Source organism: Trachinotus anak, unplaced genomic scaffold (assembly GCF_046630095.1).
Source record: "Trachinotus anak isolate AG129_WGS33_773 ecotype Australia unplaced genomic scaffold, CSIRO_AGI_Tana_v1 ptg000009l, whole genome shotgun sequence".
NCBI classification, from domain to species: Eukaryota; Metazoa; Chordata; class Actinopteri; order Carangiformes; family Carangidae; genus Trachinotus; species Trachinotus anak.
The window spans coordinates 7,366,220-7,383,069 of NW_027273860.1; the positions used below are offsets into that span (position 1 = coordinate 7,366,220).

Genomic DNA, 16,850 nt, shown 5'->3' on the forward strand with positions numbered 1-16,850 from the left:
AGTGTTTTCTGTCTTACGATAATTTTCAGAGATGAGCTCTGGCTGGAGGTCTGGAGTGTTCAGTGTTCAGGTTCAGATTTAGTTTTACTCTGTGCCAGCAGCTCCCTCCAGAGGACAGAAAATGACATTACTAAATAAAATATATGTGGAAAAAAATCCTACAGTGATTGTAGCATGCACATAACTTTGCATGTGCGGGGGCTTCACTACAGCCATCTATATAGTTACATGACTGACATGCAGTTATATATAATATTACACACTAGATGGGCTTCAAATGCAAGGAATGTGCTGCTTAGTGATAGGGTTTTCTCCACCTCATATTATGATGGATTGTTTCCAAAATTAGTTTTTAGACCATGTGTACAGTGTGGTAATTGATTTAAAATAAAGAAATTTAACAATTTAAAAGATTTAGGTACAACATTAGCTGAAATACTGGTATGAAAGATTTTGACATCTTGAAACTGTTTTTCCACATCATGTCTATTGTAAAAATAAATATTTTTTTCTCTCTTCTCAACATGTGATCAATTACACCTTGCCGTTCAATACCCTGAGTCAGAGTCCCCTGAATTATAATATGACAGTGTTATTGCTTTAATTGTGTATGTTAATGTTTCTCCCTCATTTGCCGTTTTTAAATGTGAGGGTCCTTAACACATCAGCACTTTATTCCAAAATTACCACAGTTAAGTCACATTTAATTGAAGTTATGCAAATTGCCACACTTTGAGGCCAAGGGCGTCCCCTGGAGTCTGTGGCCCTAATTCAACCATTGAACTGAAAAATAATCAATAGTGTAATCCATATAGTAAAAAGGATATATCAGCCTAATATGTGTTCATTGTGTGTTGCCAATTTAGTAGTTTCACAACACAAACAAATATTTGAACATGAAGCAAACAAACACTTACAAAGTCTCAGTATTAAAAATAAACACAGTAAACCGAGCACTGTGGAGGGCGTGGCTGAGTGAGTAATGATCATGTGACCCCCCCCCTCTGACGTCGCCTGGAAGTCACTTCCGGGTGTTTTCCTTCAGCTGGACGGTGACGGCGAGCTAACGCAGCTTTCTTCCACATTTAAGCCTCGATTTCACCAAAATGAACCGTATATTTGGCAGAGGAAAGCCTAAGGCCCCCCCGCCGAACCTGACGGACTGCATAGGAAACGTAAGTATGATGTTAATACAAGTTTTCTAACGCTGTCAAAGTAAACAAAGATGGATCCCTTCTCGGCTGGGTCAGCTAACTTTCCTGAGCAGAAACAAGGCCAGGGTTTGCCATATTTAACCAGTGTTCTGCCATAATAACCGAGTTTAATAGCTCATAGATTAATAAGCTGCTACATTATAAACCTTAGACATGATTATCCAAGTAGACGTTTTTACTTGACACAATGTGTTAATAATATCAATCAATAATCAAGATATTTGACTAAAACAATCTGTGTCTGTTCAGGTAATGAATCAGCGTTATGTAATTTTGAGCAGGAATTTGAGCCATATGACTGTCACACAGCAGAAACCATGTTATCCTCTCAGTGAAACGGCTGACATCAACCAGTTATACAGGTTATTTGTCAGGCTAGAGCTATTATTAGCTGGCAGGAGATGACTTGAGAGAAAGAGTCAGATGATGTATAGTATTTAGTGGTAATCAATTATCCTCAATTAAGCTATTGTGTGTAAAGGACCAGTCCACAAAAAAAAAAAAAAAGTCATCGTGGGTTATATATATTTTGTAAGATCCATATTAAAATGATCCTGTTGGTAATAATCAGTATCTCACCCAAGCTGATGTCCTGTTCTCTGTTTTCCACTTTAAGGTTGATTCTCGGGCGGAGTCCATTGACAAGAAGATTGCCAGACTAGATGCTGAACTTGTCAAGTACAAGGATCAGATGAAAAAAATGAGAGATGGGCCTTCGAAGGTGAGATTTCATGCCCAGTGCTTCTGTAAAACAAAAGCCACGGGGTGTTACTAGCCAGGACTAAAAGTCTGTCTGGTTCAAATATAAATATAGGAGGAGTGTTCATAAACTTAACTTTCTTCTTACATTTTTGTTTTTATTATAACACACACACATGCTGAGAAAGACAGAGCCGGAAGTGTTGGTGTGTGTGATTGGACTTTTGGTTATTTAAAAAAAATATGTATGAAACCAGTCTGTAAGTTTTCATCCTATACTTCTATGCTGCTAAATACAGAAGTGAACATAGATCTTCCAATTAACATAACATTATGATACCCTTCTGTGTCATTAAATATGAATCCCTAAAATTACACTTTTTCTAGTTCCTTACTGCAAGAAAGATCAACTATTTTTTTTACAATACATTTTTTCATTTAACAGAACAATGCCCAAACAAAATACAATCTAAAACTGCCAAAATTTGATTTAAATGAGAATCTCATCAAAGAATAACTAAACAAAACTACGACTCTGACAGTTTTTGATACTTTGCCCTACACACACATTTTAATTTATATTTAAAAAAGTACTGAGGTTCAGTACCCTAACCTACTTCTCATATACTTGTGTCCACTGCATGATTATTGTTGATCATCTGTGTGTATAACCTGTTAATTATTCTCATTCATTTTTCTTCTACTAGAACATGGTCAAGCAAAAGGCTATGAGAGTTCTGAAGCAGAAGAGAATGTAAGTACTTACAGAAACTTCAGTGTTTTTATTATTAACCAGGTAAAATAAACTTTAATGACCAATAGTTTCATCACCAAATCCAATCATATTCCCTCCTTCAGCTATTATATGACCCTAACCTTATGTTATCTGTGTCCTCCAGGTATGAGGGCCAGAGAGATAACCTCATGCAGCAGTCATTTAACATGGAACAAACAAACTACACAATCCAGTCCCTTAAAGACACTAAAACCACAGTAAGAGAGATGATTTATACATCCAGGAAACTAACCACAGGGGAAAAAAGTGTTTTCCGCTAACTTTTGTTTTTCTTTTTAGGTTGATGCTATGAAAGTTGGCCTCAAAGACATGAAGAAGGCGTACAAGAACGTGAAAATTGATCAAATTGAGGTAAAGGACCATAAACTTCAACTTGGCTATATCAAATATATTTATTTTCTCTAATCAGCAGATGAGTTTCACAGTATAATATATTCAGAGATAATGGACCCTGTTTTTTTCCTAATAAGGCAGATATTGTGCATTGTTGTATTAAAATGCTGGGGGGGCAGAAGACACTCTCAAGACAAAATGTACCACACATCGTCTGAACATTTTATTAGCTGCAGAGTTACTGTAATAGATAGTAACATGTTTCAGTTGTGAGCTTGGGACAGTGTGTTGTTCAGCTTTCAGCACAATATAAGTCCTTGTAGAGCGTCTTACAGAGCAGATATCTGAGAAATATTTTAACTCTTTACTGTCTGTGATATACAGGACATTCAAGATCAGCTGGAGGACATGATGGAGGACGCCAATGACATCCAGGAGGCGCTGGGCAGAAGCTACGGCACGCCTGACATTGATGAAGACGACTTGGAAGCGGGTCAGGAAAACATTGCTATTTTTTCCTATGATGCTGTAACAATATTGCTGAGTTCATAGCTGCATCGGTGCTGTTTACACATTTAGCTTTGTAACACATCTTAATGAATATTTAACAGTTTGTGAGGAGGTGATAGATGCAGCTGTCTTCTACTAAAGTTGTGTCATAGTTTTTTTTTTGGCAATATAGGATTTTAATTGAAAAATAAGAATACCAGAGGCAAAGTCAAGAAACTGTTGGCTCATAATTAATTTAAAAAAAAAACTAATTTAATTTGTTTTCGACCCAAACCCTGACCCATTGCAGTCTTAGTGATAGATATTACTTGATGATTGCTTTAACTGTTTTGTCCACAGAGCTGGATGCTTTGGGAGACGAGCTCCTGATGGATGACGACAGCTCCTACCTGGATGAGGCCTCAACAGCTCCTTCCATCCCAGAGGGTCTGCCTGGCGACAAGTCTACCAACAGGGTACGTCACAGTTTTAGGGGTTTTCAGCTTTAAATTAATTTCGTCATTCGTTTACGACAGCTTTGTTTGATTAATGTGTGTTGTTCTTTTTCTCAGGATGGTGTTCTGGTGGATGAATTTGGCCTTCCTCAGATTCCTGCTACATAAAGAAGCAATCAGAGCATTTGTGCTTGTTTTACATGTATCATAGCCTTTTTTGTATTTATCCAAATGACACTCCCAGCCTTAGAGGGTAGCATTGAAAACCAAAGCATCTTCTGTCCAATGATGGAAACTATAACGTCAAATCAGGTTTCTTAATTAAAGCTTGTGATTATTCTATACGAGTGACCTTGTTTCATATGTACCTGGGGTGATTGTTGGAATTGGGATTCTCTTAACTTTGTACAGTTTCTGCAGCATTGTTTTGCTAGGAACAAAATAAATTATATTTTTCAAACAATACTTCACTTGGTGTGATACATTGAAATCATTCAGAAGTCATCGTTTATACAAAAGTGGCTTTATTGTAAAGTAATATAGTGTGGAGGGGCATAATCAATAACTTAAACACATCCATTTGGTATCGAGTGATTAGCAAAAATAAATAGTGATTTCTTTCAGTGAGAAAAAAGGCTTGATAACAGTGAACATTCCTGATATCACATCATTCCTCATCACCAGCTCAGCCTGTAAGTGTGTGGGAAGATTTTGTGGTGCAGATACTCCACCACGCTCGTCATGTTTTTCAGTTTCTCAAATTCATAGTAAGGAATCTAGAAAAAAAGAAAAACATCATTTAGACACATTAGCATCAAACAGATACTTGTATTTTATGTGCCAGTTGGCAACAGATACTACAGAGGTCTAATATTTGGGTAGAATGTGGCAGAAAACTGCCTAAAGAACACACTGGTGACTCTCTAAAGCATAAAAGTGAGTGTGAAGGTCTAACCTGAACAACTTCATATCCCAGAAGCCTTAGGTGTCGCTGCTTGATGGCCTCTTTTCCAAGCAGCTGCCTCATGTTTGTAGTGAACCTCTTTTGTCCATCAATGCAAAGAGCAATCCTGCAATCACACATCAGCTCTCAAAGATCAACCTCAGAAGGATTTCCTATCTAATAAACGACCTTATACAACACAATACATTATAGTACAATACAGAAAACCATTTACCTTTTGTACACATCGTCATTGTGACTGGCAGGCAGCACATATCCATCTTCGTCAAGTTTTATCTCCACATCTGTAAGAGCAGAAAAAATGTTCAGCCCATTGTAGGCCGAGTACAGGAAACATTCAGGAGATAAACAGCTGTTGTGTGTCTGTTACCGAGTGTGTAGCAGTATGGCGTCAGAACTTTGGATCCAAAGTACGAACGAGCCCCAAGCAAATCAATCAGTCCGGTTTTCACAGAGTTGTACAGATGTGTGTCCACCGGCGTCTCCAGGGAGCGTCCAGACATGAGGAAAGACTTCACGCGGTACTTTGGAAGCAGCTGGGGACCCTGATCAATAAACAGAACAAAAAAACACACACACACGGAGACAAATGAATGCACATTTCCACCCAATTAAGAAACATTTATCTTTTCTTTCCTTTTTTTGGTTGTAAGTATATTTTTCTCATTTCTACTCGATAACAGACACAACACCTAAATGCTCTCTAATTTTACAGCAGATTTTAGCTACAGAAAAACTTCTGCAGTAAAAGTGGAGTTGAGCCTTTCAGAATGAAAGCGCACTATTCTGCTGTTATTTTAATTGTACCTCTGGATCTCAAATTGAAAACAAAGAGTATGTGTTTATTGAAATGTGACGAGCAAAGTTACTAATTATTTCCAGTCATATAGACTTAGCTCCTTTTTTTTTCTATGACAATGGAGAAATGGATAATGTTTTTTCCTTTGTTCTTTCCAATTTTAACACCTATGTTGTAAATGTAACAAGAAAAATATGAGGAACTCTTACAAAGACACTACTAGACACATAGATTTATGCTTAAATAACCTATAATAAATGTTAATGAGGATAAAGTCTAATTATTCACAAATATAGGCTGGAGATAAACTCAACAAGTTAACATCTGCTTTCTGTTGGTTGTCTAAAAGCATTCTGGGAAATGTACAGATACACTAAGACAGGTTTTATCACAAATAACTTGAATGCAGTGAACCTCACGTACTGCTGGTGTGTCAAGGCCCAAGGTGTGTATTCAGGTTTCTTCCTTCCTTTGTTTGCCACTCTCACCTTTAACATAGTTATCCCTTGACACAGTTTTAAATACTCTACCTGATAGTAAGGACACTCCAGCTTCACAGTCATGTAGAGCTGAGTCAGCTGTGCCAGGACGATCCGATCGATTCCTGTGTCTTGCTCTGCAGCACAGAAATTAACACAAAAATACATGAAGAAATGTCAACAAGGGACAATGATTTTATCTATTATCATGTGTTCGTGGCACATTCATACATATTACAGATGTCTGATAGGATGTTTTACCTTGCAGCTGCTGGAGGAAGTACCTGCTGAAAACCTTGGAGACAAAATTAACAGGGAACCTCTCCACCAGGATGCAGGAGTGGAGCAGGTTGAGCAGCGTTCGAGGCTGGAAGTGTGAAAAGCGTGTGTGCAGGATGGTTTCAACTTTCCTGAACACGTCGCCTGCGTTAGGCGGGAGGTATCCCAGCTTCCCAAAGGCCATGATCTGCCTGGCCACCTGGCTGGTGTTGTAGTCATCTGCTCGGTACACAAAGCTCTCAGCAACAGCGTTAAACACAGCCGGGGAAAGGATGTTCCTCCGGCCAAAGAACTGCATCACCTTGGTAACTGTCTCTGGGTGGGAGGTGAATGCCATCGTAGGGACGTACTTCTCCATCGCCTGCACAAAGTAACGATCGCTGTGACCAAAGTGGATCAGCGCCCCAACCACAAGGGTGAGCTCCTCATCTGTGAAGTGAGGTACGTGCCGCACAGCCTGCTTACACAGGCCGATCACAAGTGGCATGGCCTGCGTCTGGTTCAAGGTCACGAGAGCGCTGAGCAGCACGCTGACGGCAGTAGGATCCATACGGGAGGTGACTGTCACAGCGTGAGCGTGCATGGCATTCAGCAAGTCTCTGTATTTTCCACCTTCCCCAATGCCACCCTGCAGGAGCCTATAAACAGCAATGAGATCTGATGGGCTCCACTGGGCGGGCTCCTGCTTCTGGATGTCATCCATCACCTGCTCCAGCATCACACAGCCAGGACCCTCAATGGCCAGCATTGCCTGGCCTAAGGTGCACAGCTGCCCTACAGTCATCTGCCCCCTGTCTAGTCTCTCCTGGCTCTCAGATACCAGCCGCACCATCAGAGTGCTCCAGGGATCCAAGAAGAGGCGTGTGCAGGCCAGGAGAGCTGATACCAGCCCGGCATCCGTCAGCCGTGCAGAGTCCTGCTCCAGCTGGAAGCACAGGGCCCTGGTGGTGTCGTTCTCCAGCACTGTAGGGTCCTTCAGGGAGTTTCCATCGTGCTCCAGGTCGGCCACACGGTGAAGTGCTGCTGCAGCCATGGTGTCAGACAAGATCTCCACGGAGCGCAGCAGTTTGAAGACCTGCCGGGAAGAGGAGCAGCTCCCTATACGCTGCTGGAAAGCCTGCTCCTCTGTAGCTGTGGGTCGATGCAACTGGGTCAGACGGAACCGGGGAAAGGAATCTTTGTGGAGTCCAACAGAGCTGCTGGCGACAAAGGCCGGCTCCCTGACGATGGTGGTCAGGCTCCTAACCCCACAGTCCGGCTGGAGCTTCCTGCAGCCCCATCTTCTGATGCACCGGCCGGCTGAGGTGCACAGGCAGGCCACACACAAGGGCTGGCCCGTACTGCTGGTTCTGAGAGGCCGGGTGAAGGGGCAGACAGGTGCAACAGGAGGATAACGTTGAATCCCGAGCAGTGGAAATCTCTGGATCAACTTCAGAGCCATGACCCCTGATCCAGGACTCCTCAGACCCAGCTGAGTCACAAACAGTGAAAAAAAAAACTTGAAAAACAAGAAAAGGTTTATAAAGCTTTGCTACAGGACACGATGTCGGTAAACTAGAGAGCAAAACTACCAGCAACGACAGTACTGTACCTCCTCCCCCTTCGTTACTCCGCTGTTAACTAACCAACCTTGAGGATAGCGATTAGCTAACGTTAGCTACTTGGCTACTAGCTTCCTGGCTAGCCCACAACAGTGGCACGTCTATTATTAACGTGTCTTAAAGCTAACATATAAGATGTGAGGGATAAATAAATAGCAAATAACAAAATAGAACTGGTAAATTTTCTACCTGGATCTTTCCGGCAGCGGCGAAGGGTCACAGAGACCGCCGACAGAGAAGATGCTGTCCCAACGTGGTTCCGTAAGGGTAGTGAGGCGTTCACGGCTTCTCGTTAAGTCCGTTATTCGGTAGTATTATCGGTGGTGTCGTGACTCATTACCTGGTGTTACATGTGATTTGTAGTCGAAATTAATCACAAGAGTGACTATATAACAGAATAGAAACGCAGAAAATTGTTAACATGTACTATAAGTAGAGGATTGTTGTTTGATTATTATCTTTTGCTGTAAAATACTAACTACCGCAGCCTGAACTACTCCCACGATCTTCGCACCTCAGATTGTATGTCCCAGAAAATGTCATTCGATCAGTCCATTACTTTATCAAAATACCCCAATAACCTCCTGACTTTTGTGGACATTCAAATGCAATTCATAATTTTCCAACATCACTGGAAGGCAGCACCTTGCAGTTTTAATCTTCCATTGAGACACTAGAGGGCGACTCAACACAGTTGTCCTTATTTCAAAAGGCCCGGTACATTCATTCACTTCTGGTCAGTTTTAATTTATCAGTGTACCTAAATGAAGTGTTCATTGTAAATATAAAACTTCTTGATTGTCAATCTCCACAGATTTAACCTTGCAACAGTTCAAGTCCCTATATAGCTCCCTTATAGCATCATGTTGAATGCCACAATGCCAAAGTTTGGGTAGATAATACACACACACTTTAATATATATATATATTAATTTTAAGTAAACTTAAGCAAATACAACCCCTGCAGCAAAGAGACATTTCAAAATGTTAATGGGGAATATAAAGTAAAATGTCATCTGTGTTGTACTTCCAAAAGGAGCACCCAGTGACTGCCCACAACTTCACTGGGCTACGAGGTGCCCTAAGTTTAGATAGTTGCCATTCTGCAGTATAAAGTGTGAGCTCAGGCACTGCTGCTGAATCAATTGTAACCTGTTGCAGTCATCAGATGGGATGGGCTTTATCGTGCTTGTCTTATGGCTCAGTGTCTTATAAGTATTTTTATTACATTAGGCCACTCCCTGTATGACATAATTGAGTCATCACCACATACCAGTGATAGTAGTATTCAGGCAGTTTCCCTTTCCCGTTAAGGGGTTCAATTCAAATATGCCACCAACAATACAGAGCAGTCTTCAGTGTAGGTTGTATTCATGTTAACTTGCCCTTTTACAGAGAGAATACAGCTAATGCTAGTCTGCACACGCTCAATGAATGTAGAGAGGAGGGACAGCAGACTTGTCAAGACTTGACAAGCACCTGAAGAGAAAAATGGTGCATAAGCTTTTAAGTTAAGTTTTAAGCCCCAGGAAAAATAAAGACAGAATAATGCAACACTTATTTCAGTTGTCATTTATGGAAGGGAAACAGTCAGCAAAATACAACTTGATAGAGGGCTTTATTTAAAAAGTTTATATTATAAAATGGTAAAAATTCAGCTATACCCGATCACATGAATTGCAAAGATTTATCCCTTAGAGCTTCCAAGATGCTGCCACTTCACATCTTTACATGATAGAAAAAAAACATTTCACATCCTACTAGAATTTTATCTTCTCATTAGAGATGTGTAAATTTGGCAATACTGGAAGTTCACAATAAACAGTGGATAGTTATTGCTTTGGTTTGTTTAAAATGGGTTTTATACTGAAGAGCTGAGACATGCAACACGGTGATCTAGCTGACAAAGAGGCGAAGAGGGTGAAGAGGAAGATGCTGGTGTGGCTCTTTAATCGTCCTTATCCTTGGCACCGTGCTTTAGGATGCGTGTGAACTCCACATAGTTGAAGTTGTTTTTCTTGTCAATGGGGGCCTCCCTGAAGAGCTCATCCACCTCTTCATCTGTAAACCGGTCACCCATTGTTGTGAGCAGCTCTCTGAGGTAATCTTCCTGGATGAAACCTGAAGAGGAAGACGGGTCAGATAAGAAGGCCAAGAAGAAGAGAGCCTGAATCATCAGAATCATCTCCTAAGGAATTTTCTTTTGCCTGAGTGATTTGTCTTTATGCAACTGGATTGTTTTAGGCAAGACAAGGCAAGTTTGTCTGCAGAACACCTTTTAAACAGCTGCAATTCAAAATGCTTTCAATAAGGGTGAATTATTACATTAAAGGGTAAAATACAACTGTCAGAATTTACCTGTCCCCTCCTCATCAAAGCAAGCAAATGCGTTTCTGATCACATCCTCAGGGTCTGTGCCATTAAGCTTCTCTCCAAACATTGTGAGGAACATGGTGAAGTTAATGGGTCCAGGAGCTTCATTCATCATGGCCTCCAGGTACTCATCAGTTGGATTTTTACCTGTAAAAACAAACAGGTACAGTACACTTAAAACTAAGTCTGCAAAGGTGGTTTTAAGTAAATGTGACATTAACAGATGATGAAAATTCAAATGTGTTTGTTCAAAGAACTAGTTTTCAAACAGCAAACATTGCAGGTATACACCCAAATGAGTAAAGTGCAGAGCTGCTACAGCTTCATACTGACACATTTGTGATCTGACTTCAGCTCATCCTAAAGTAAGCTACTCGTCTCAGAGACTCTCCCACTCACCCAGCGAGGCCAGCATGTCGTGAAGGTCCTCTTTGTCGACAAACCCATCACGGTTCTGGTCAATCATATTAAACGCCTCTTTGAACTCCTGAATCTGAGACTGGTCAAACATGGCGAAGACATTGGAGGTGGCGCGCTGAGGGCGCTTCTTGGTGGTCTTTCCCTTAGCCCTTTTGCTAGACATTTTGACTGTTTTGTTCCTGTGAAGTTAAAAAAAAAAAAAAAAAAAAGACAAACCTCAGATTATATACAGTCAGGCACTGTGACAGCATGGGACTTGCTCCTTAAAGTAGTAAGTAAAGTAAATAACTTTTCCATGCCTGATCATATAAGTGGGTGACTGAATATCGGCAGTGTCTTTAAGTTTAATGTTCAGGCAGTTCTTTTTTAGGTCATGAAAATACAACAACACACAACATTTTATTTCTGTAAATGATCATTTTGAGCCTCCATCACAAACAAATTTCTGGCTTATTGAGATTTCTGACAGGACCTGAAACAAATTAAATCGACTATTAGTTGAACAGCAGAAACATAATCTATAATTTTGTGTTGGATTAATTGTCCAGGTCATTTTTCAAGCAAAAATGCCAATCACTCTGCTTTTCTTTGTCCAATGTGACTGAGCAAAAATATTTATATACTTACATAGTTTTAAGAGTGTTAGTTGGACTAAATAAGCAAGTTGATGACACAGCCTTCTGCTTTAAGAGATTGTGATGATAAACAAATATTCAGCAAATGTATCAATAAAGAAAATAAATATGAATTGCTGGCCTGTTTTGATCAGATCAAACTTATGCCTCAGTGACAACCATGACAGTGCACAGTGCAGAGGAAAAAGACAAAACATAAGCCTGATGAGACAGAAGTTGAGAATATCCATGACAGATGGGGAAACAATCTGATCAAAGGTAAAGTGGATCACACTGTTACTCAAAATAAGACTTCGTCATTCGTGCCCACAACTCAGTGGCAGAGTAATTTAATTCTCTGGCAGTGATTCCCCAGTGTGGTGTCCCTCAATGAGCTATAAATGGGAATGTTTCTCATCTTTCTAGGTTGATCAGCTCACTGCCTTCACAGAGAGCACGAAAATTACTGACGTGAGGACAGATGCCCTTATCAGGCAATGTCTCGAATTTAGACTTGAACTGTCCTACAGCCACAACTTTATGTTGACAGATACCCATGTTTGAGCTACATGGTACTTATGGAAAATGGACTTTAAAAAAAAAAAAAAAGGACAAATCTAGAGCTTGGCCTGCCTTGTATTGATGCACTGTCAATGTGGTGATGTAGCAAAATATGACCTGGGACAGTGATAATTGTTTATGTTCAATGATACAAATTTTCTGAGTTCGGGCTGCAACTTACTACTGTTTAAATATCAAGTGAGCTGCCAATTGTTTTCATAGCTAACCATTTAGTGTGAAAACTGCCCATCACAAGTTCCCAAAGCCCAAGGTGACAGCTTTTAATTGCTTCTTTTGTTTGACCAATAGTGTAAAACCCCAAAATATGCTATTTACAATGAAAAGGAGCCGATTCTCACATCTGAGGCGACAACAGCAAATGGTGGTACTTTTTACTTGTTTGTTACTATTAAGACTCTATTAACTCAGAGCTACACATTTTGCTGGTCCTAGTAAAGAGCTTACATTGCAGAAGGTTTTACTCAAAAAGACAAATGTTGATAGAAGTGTTACCAATAAAAAATATTGCCAAAGTTATTGAAATTACAGCTGGAACAATTGGTCAATGGACAGAAAATGAACATTGGCTTGATTCCAGCTTTTCATTTTTGAATGTATGAGTTTTAGTCATACATGACAATTGACAGGGTTTGGGGCCTTTGATTAGACAAAAGAACATTTTAGAACTGGCATTTTTAACTATTTCGACGTTTTACAGACAATGTTTCACCGACAACATAATCGGCAAACTAATCTATGATGAAAATAATCGGTAGTTGCAGACGAAACTATAACATATGCTTTTGACTGTGTTGTGCGCTTTACCGTGCACACCAACAGCCATCTTCTTCTTACAAAATCAATTCATCATCATTAATTTGTTGAAAAAAAACATCTCACAATAACACCTAACGCTGGCTCGATAGTAAGTACGTACACAGTACTGATGGTTCGCGGCCTAGTTTGAGCGACATTAAAAATTAGTGTGCATACATCTGTGAAAGGTAGCCCACTTAAAACAGCTTTACATATAGATTTAAAACTATAAACCTAACCACTAACTTCACAAGTCTATAAAATACCCGTTTTTTTTAAGCTAATTTGGTATCACTGCGTATAACTATCGAGCTATTAGCCGCGCAGCTAACAGTTAGCTGTGTTTTTAATTCTATCAACCGTCCACTCAAAATGGCACAATGACATGTTATTCACATATACTGCTTTAATATTGTCAGTAGCTGAGTGGTATCCTGGTAGCAGAGCATTTATAACTTAGCTAACTGTTGTATACATAACAATAAAAATTAAAACTGTCTTACCTGACTTCAACCTGACTTATCAGTTACCCCGGTGCTGCTCTTCTTCTCAACCACCGCCCTTCACTTCCTCATAATAACGCTGGGCTCCGTACAGCACATCAGAACAGACCAATATGGAAAATAGGGGGGCCGTGAAGTACTAAGCCACGGTTACTCGTTTAAAAAGCAATTCATATATTTTTTTCGTCTGAGTGCTATAATTAAATGTGTTTTACCACACTACATTTGAAAAGGCATCGTAATATTTCGTGATATTTCAATATTAGTAGTAATAAAACACAGCTTCCCCCCCTCCGGTGGAGCAAATGTAACTTCCACAAACGCTCCCTTCACATTCCTGGATATGCCCTTTTATGGACAGAAAGAACACATCCTCCTTGGCATTGTGCAATTAAGGGAAGGTGAAGCTTAAATGATGGGGGGAAATTAGGCATTGCCATCAATAAGGCAACATTTTTGGACATTATTGTTGAGTTTTCTTCAATTTTTTTTATAATGCTGTAAGATGCAAATAATCATCATCACAGATATTATAATCATCACTATATTATAACTATGGGTTGTGCATTTAAAGGAGAACCCAACCCTTCCTAATACTTCACATTTCTTGTTCCTGCTCCCCAGAGCAGTTTGGTCAATATTTGTAACATAGGGACATAAAATGTTTGTGTAATTTCTTACACCTAAAAGGAGTGCTTCAAATCTTTAACAAGCAAGCATTTAACATTTTTGGACAAAGACAAAGCGGTAAAACTCGTAACAACACTGGATGTCTTGGCCCAGACTCGGCCATCTTTGCTGGGGTAATATGAATAACACATAAGAAAATTAAACTGCGGCGGTTGGCTTTCGCCCTGAAATATATATGACAAAACACAATTTGATTGTATACTTGATTGGGAAGATGGGTCACTTGCACAGTAAAGGAAATGAATTGAGTAGAACTGAAATGTTGATCTTTGTTTTTCTTGGGAAGAGTGTTGAACTGACTTTTTATTATGATTGGACAATGCCAGTCCAATCACAAAGCAGCATCCAATCAGAGGGCAGGTGAACCTTTCAGGATCTACATGGCGATGAAGGCAACTGAGCCACCTTATATATTTAGTGAGTTTTTATTCACACAGTCTCATTTTGCTTTTTACAGATATAGATCTCTTCTACATATGTATTTTTTATTTTTTATTTTTTTTAATGCAAATCTTTTGTACAAATGTACAAACTTGAATTTCTCATGAAGATGTATTTCACTGATTTACAAACTTTTCCATTTTTGTGTAGGGTGGGTTATCTGGCCAAAAGATCATATGATTGAAGTCCACGATCTTAATCATGATTTGCATCGTGCTTCCGCTGTGGTTTTATTCTGAAAGTCCTGACTGGACAGAAGTTATGGTTCGTATCTTTCAGCCTATGTACAGCTGGGAATGTTGCTGGCAGATACTACCCCCCTTCAGTTCAGTAGGAAGGGAAGATCACAACTCTGTCAAATTCAGCTGACTTATCTACCTATAACAGGAACGTCGTGTATAGGTTCATATTACCCATATTCCCCATCATAACAGGGGGGAATGCTTACAGTTTTCTGCCCTGTATCTGTATACAGACATCCACAAAAGCATTTGTTCTTTCACTGTTGATTTGTTTACCCTCACCACTGATCATCTGTTCTGTTTTGATTCACATTTTTTTTTAACAAATAGAAATCTCTTTGCCACAAGCACAATTTTTTTCCCTCCTTCCTACTTCTTCCATGTAGAGGTTTGCCACAACTGGGTATTATTGTACAGTATGTGGTAGTTGTCTTAGCCTGTTTATGTTGTTTGTATGATATTTATTGCTATAAAAATATTTTTGTTTTGCCTTCTTGACCAGGCTTCTCTTAAAAAATTTGAACCTCAAAGAACGCTAGGTAAAAAAAAAGATGAAAAGATATATCATACACTGAAACCAAAACAATAGCGGAAAAATTTTGATAGGATGGGTAATAATAGATAGTGACCGCCCAGTGTGGGTCAGACAACAGTTGGTATCCTGGTCATTGCTGTAAAGTGGGGCTTACTGCTGCAGGGCTTCAATAGCAAGATGTGGAACTGTTGACTCACAGGTTAAAACAAGACACATCTGTCTTTTTGTCCAGCTGTCATACCACTTTCAAAGTTGATAACAAAATTGGTGAACATGTGCCATGAGCCATTTATAGTTGTGTTGTATGTTGTCACCAAACAGCCTCAGTCTAGAGCTGTAGTCTGAAAACATAAGTGGCATTAATGAAGGACACAATAAGAGTTGACTGTTGGAAATGATGACTTAAAAAACTTCAAGAAGGAAACTAAACATAGCTCCTAATGTTGTATTAGTAATAGACAAAAACAGATCTTTATTGGAATTAATTGTATCTGGAAACTCAAGTGTCAAGAAAATTGTTACATGTCAGGTACTAGAGAAGTTTCACAAACAAACAAACACGTCATCAACCTTTCCTGCGTTATCTCTCTGTATTCATAAATCTAGCTTCCTTAGACATTGCAGTCTTGCATAAAACCACTAGAGTGTGCTAGTTTCTTAGGAAACCTTTAGTTTCCTTGGTGTTATTTAGATCTTGAGGTAATTAATAGGGTGTCAGCATGTTACCTCAGCTCAGTGAAGTTGTTCATGGCTACCATTGTTAACTTAAATGTTCATATGGCCTCTGTGTAAGGAAGTGATACGAAACAAGTCTAGAAATAGTTCAAATAGATCCCTTGAGACCCCCATCCAGTTGGAATTTCCTGGACAGCTGAACTCAGAGACATACTGGTAACGTAAACAACATTCATTACATTCACATTTCAGGGAAACCAAGCCAGTAATGTATAGACAAAATATTAGAAACACCTCTCAATGCAGTATAATACAACTCCACCAATATCTGTCATCTCAAACTTGTCAAAGAACTGGATCAACATCTTTCTTTCCTCTTTCTGTCCAACGATCAACAAAACTGCGCTTTGCAGTAGCAAGGTCATTGTATTGGATTCCATTAGATTATGAGGATACACTTACTGTAATAATACAGTAACAGGGTATAGGTGTTAACATCAGACTTCAACTTTTACAGGGAATAATGTTCTCTCAAGTGGAAATAGAATATCACATTAAATGCTAAAATGTGCCACAACATTAATTTGCGGTTTGCTAACATTTGCCACAATCATGCCATTATGCCAAATAAAGCTGTAGCAGTAAAAAACCCTGCTGTGAACCAAGTGAGGCTGTGTCTTATTCTGCATGAATTCAACTTTTTATTTGTAAGAAAATATAATACGTGTTATTTCTTCTTTTTAAAAATCAAGCTAACCTAAGCTAACTGCGGCTAGCTCTAGTTTCATTTCGTACACACAGTAGAGTTGTATTGATCTTATTATCTAATGCTCAGCAATTAAGTGAATAAGTGTGTTTTCCAAAAAATATAT

General features: G+C 39.4%; 3 protein-coding genes across 4 annotated transcripts; 1 reads left to right on the forward strand and 2 right to left on the reverse strand.

The window, feature by feature from the left end:
- Window positions 1-1,010: 1,010 nt before the first annotated feature.
- chmp5b (charged multivesicular body protein 5b) lies at window positions 1,011-4,451 on the forward strand. Its single transcript, XM_071484917.1, has 8 exons — window positions 1,011-1,175; window positions 1,831-1,935; window positions 2,621-2,667; window positions 2,813-2,906; window positions 2,989-3,060; window positions 3,427-3,535; window positions 3,892-4,007; window positions 4,104-4,451. The coding sequence occupies exons 1-8, from the start codon at window positions 1,107-1,109 to the stop codon at window positions 4,152-4,154; spliced, it is 663 nt and encodes a 220-aa protein (XP_071341018.1). The 5' UTR covers window positions 1,011-1,106; the 3' UTR covers window positions 4,155-4,451.
- Window positions 4,452-4,490: 39 nt separating this feature from the next.
- On the reverse strand, window positions 4,491-8,420 carry fastkd3 (FAST kinase domains 3). 2 transcript variants are annotated; one of them, XM_071484914.1, is made up of 7 exons: window positions 8,298-8,420; window positions 6,490-7,978; window positions 6,280-6,365; window positions 5,321-5,495; window positions 5,165-5,234; window positions 4,942-5,056; window positions 4,491-4,762 (listed from the first exon to the last, which is right to left on the reverse strand). In XM_071484914.1, the coding sequence occupies exons 2-7, from the start codon at window positions 7,946-7,948 to the stop codon at window positions 4,664-4,666; spliced, it is 2,004 nt and encodes a 667-aa protein (XP_071341015.1). In that variant the 5' UTR covers window positions 7,949-7,978; window positions 8,298-8,420; the 3' UTR covers window positions 4,491-4,663. The 2 variants fall into 2 exon arrangements, with proteins under 2 accessions (XP_071341015.1, XP_071341016.1); XM_071484915.1 differs by having other exon boundaries at window positions 6,490-8,005; window positions 8,298-8,385.
- Window positions 8,421-9,664: 1,244 nt separating this feature from the next.
- On the reverse strand, window positions 9,665-13,527 carry myl12.1 (myosin, light chain 12, genome duplicate 1). Its single transcript, XM_071484918.1, has 4 exons — window positions 13,396-13,527; window positions 10,881-11,080; window positions 10,467-10,628; window positions 9,665-10,229 (listed from the first exon to the last, which is right to left on the reverse strand). The coding sequence occupies exons 2-4, from the start codon at window positions 11,062-11,064 to the stop codon at window positions 10,057-10,059; spliced, it is 519 nt and encodes a 172-aa protein (XP_071341019.1). The 5' UTR covers window positions 11,065-11,080; window positions 13,396-13,527; the 3' UTR covers window positions 9,665-10,056.
- Window positions 13,528-16,850: the final 3,323 nt, after the last annotated feature.

Excerpts from the sequence above, each read along its gene's own strand:
- chmp5b (XM_071484917.1), top strand. The coding sequence starts at position 1,107 with ATGAACCGTATATTTGGCAGAGGAAAGCCTAAGGCCCCCCCGCCGAAC. Across the intron at positions 2,907-2,988 it reads TTAAAGACACTAAAACCACA|GTTGATGCTATGAAAGTTGG; the intron begins GTAAGAGAGATG and ends TTTTCTTTTTAG. Across the intron at positions 3,536-3,891 it reads TGAAGACGACTTGGAAGCGG|AGCTGGATGCTTTGGGAGAC; the intron begins GTCAGGAAAACA and ends TTTTGTCCACAG.
- fastkd3 (XM_071484914.1), bottom strand. The coding sequence starts at position 7,948 with ATGGCTCTGAAGTTGATCCAGAGATTTCCACTGCTCGGGATTCAACGT. Across the intron at positions 5,496-6,279 it reads TGGAGTGTCCTTACTATCAG|GGTCCCCAGCTGCTTCCAAA; the intron begins GTAGAGTATTTA and ends TTTATTGATCAG. Across the intron at positions 5,235-5,320 it reads GCCATACTGCTACACACTCG|ATGTGGAGATAAAACTTGAC; the intron begins GTAACAGACACA and ends CTGCTCTTACAG.
- myl12.1 (XM_071484918.1), bottom strand. The coding sequence starts at position 11,064 with ATGTCTAGCAAAAGGGCTAAGGGAAAGACCACCAAGAAGCGCCCTCAG. Across the intron at positions 10,629-10,880 it reads CGACATGCTGGCCTCGCTGG|GTAAAAATCCAACTGATGAG; the intron begins GTGAGTGGGAGA and ends TTGTTTTTACAG. Across the intron at positions 10,230-10,466 it reads CTTTGATGAGGAGGGGACAG|GTTTCATCCAGGAAGATTAC; the intron begins GTAAATTCTGAC and ends CTTCCTCTTCAG.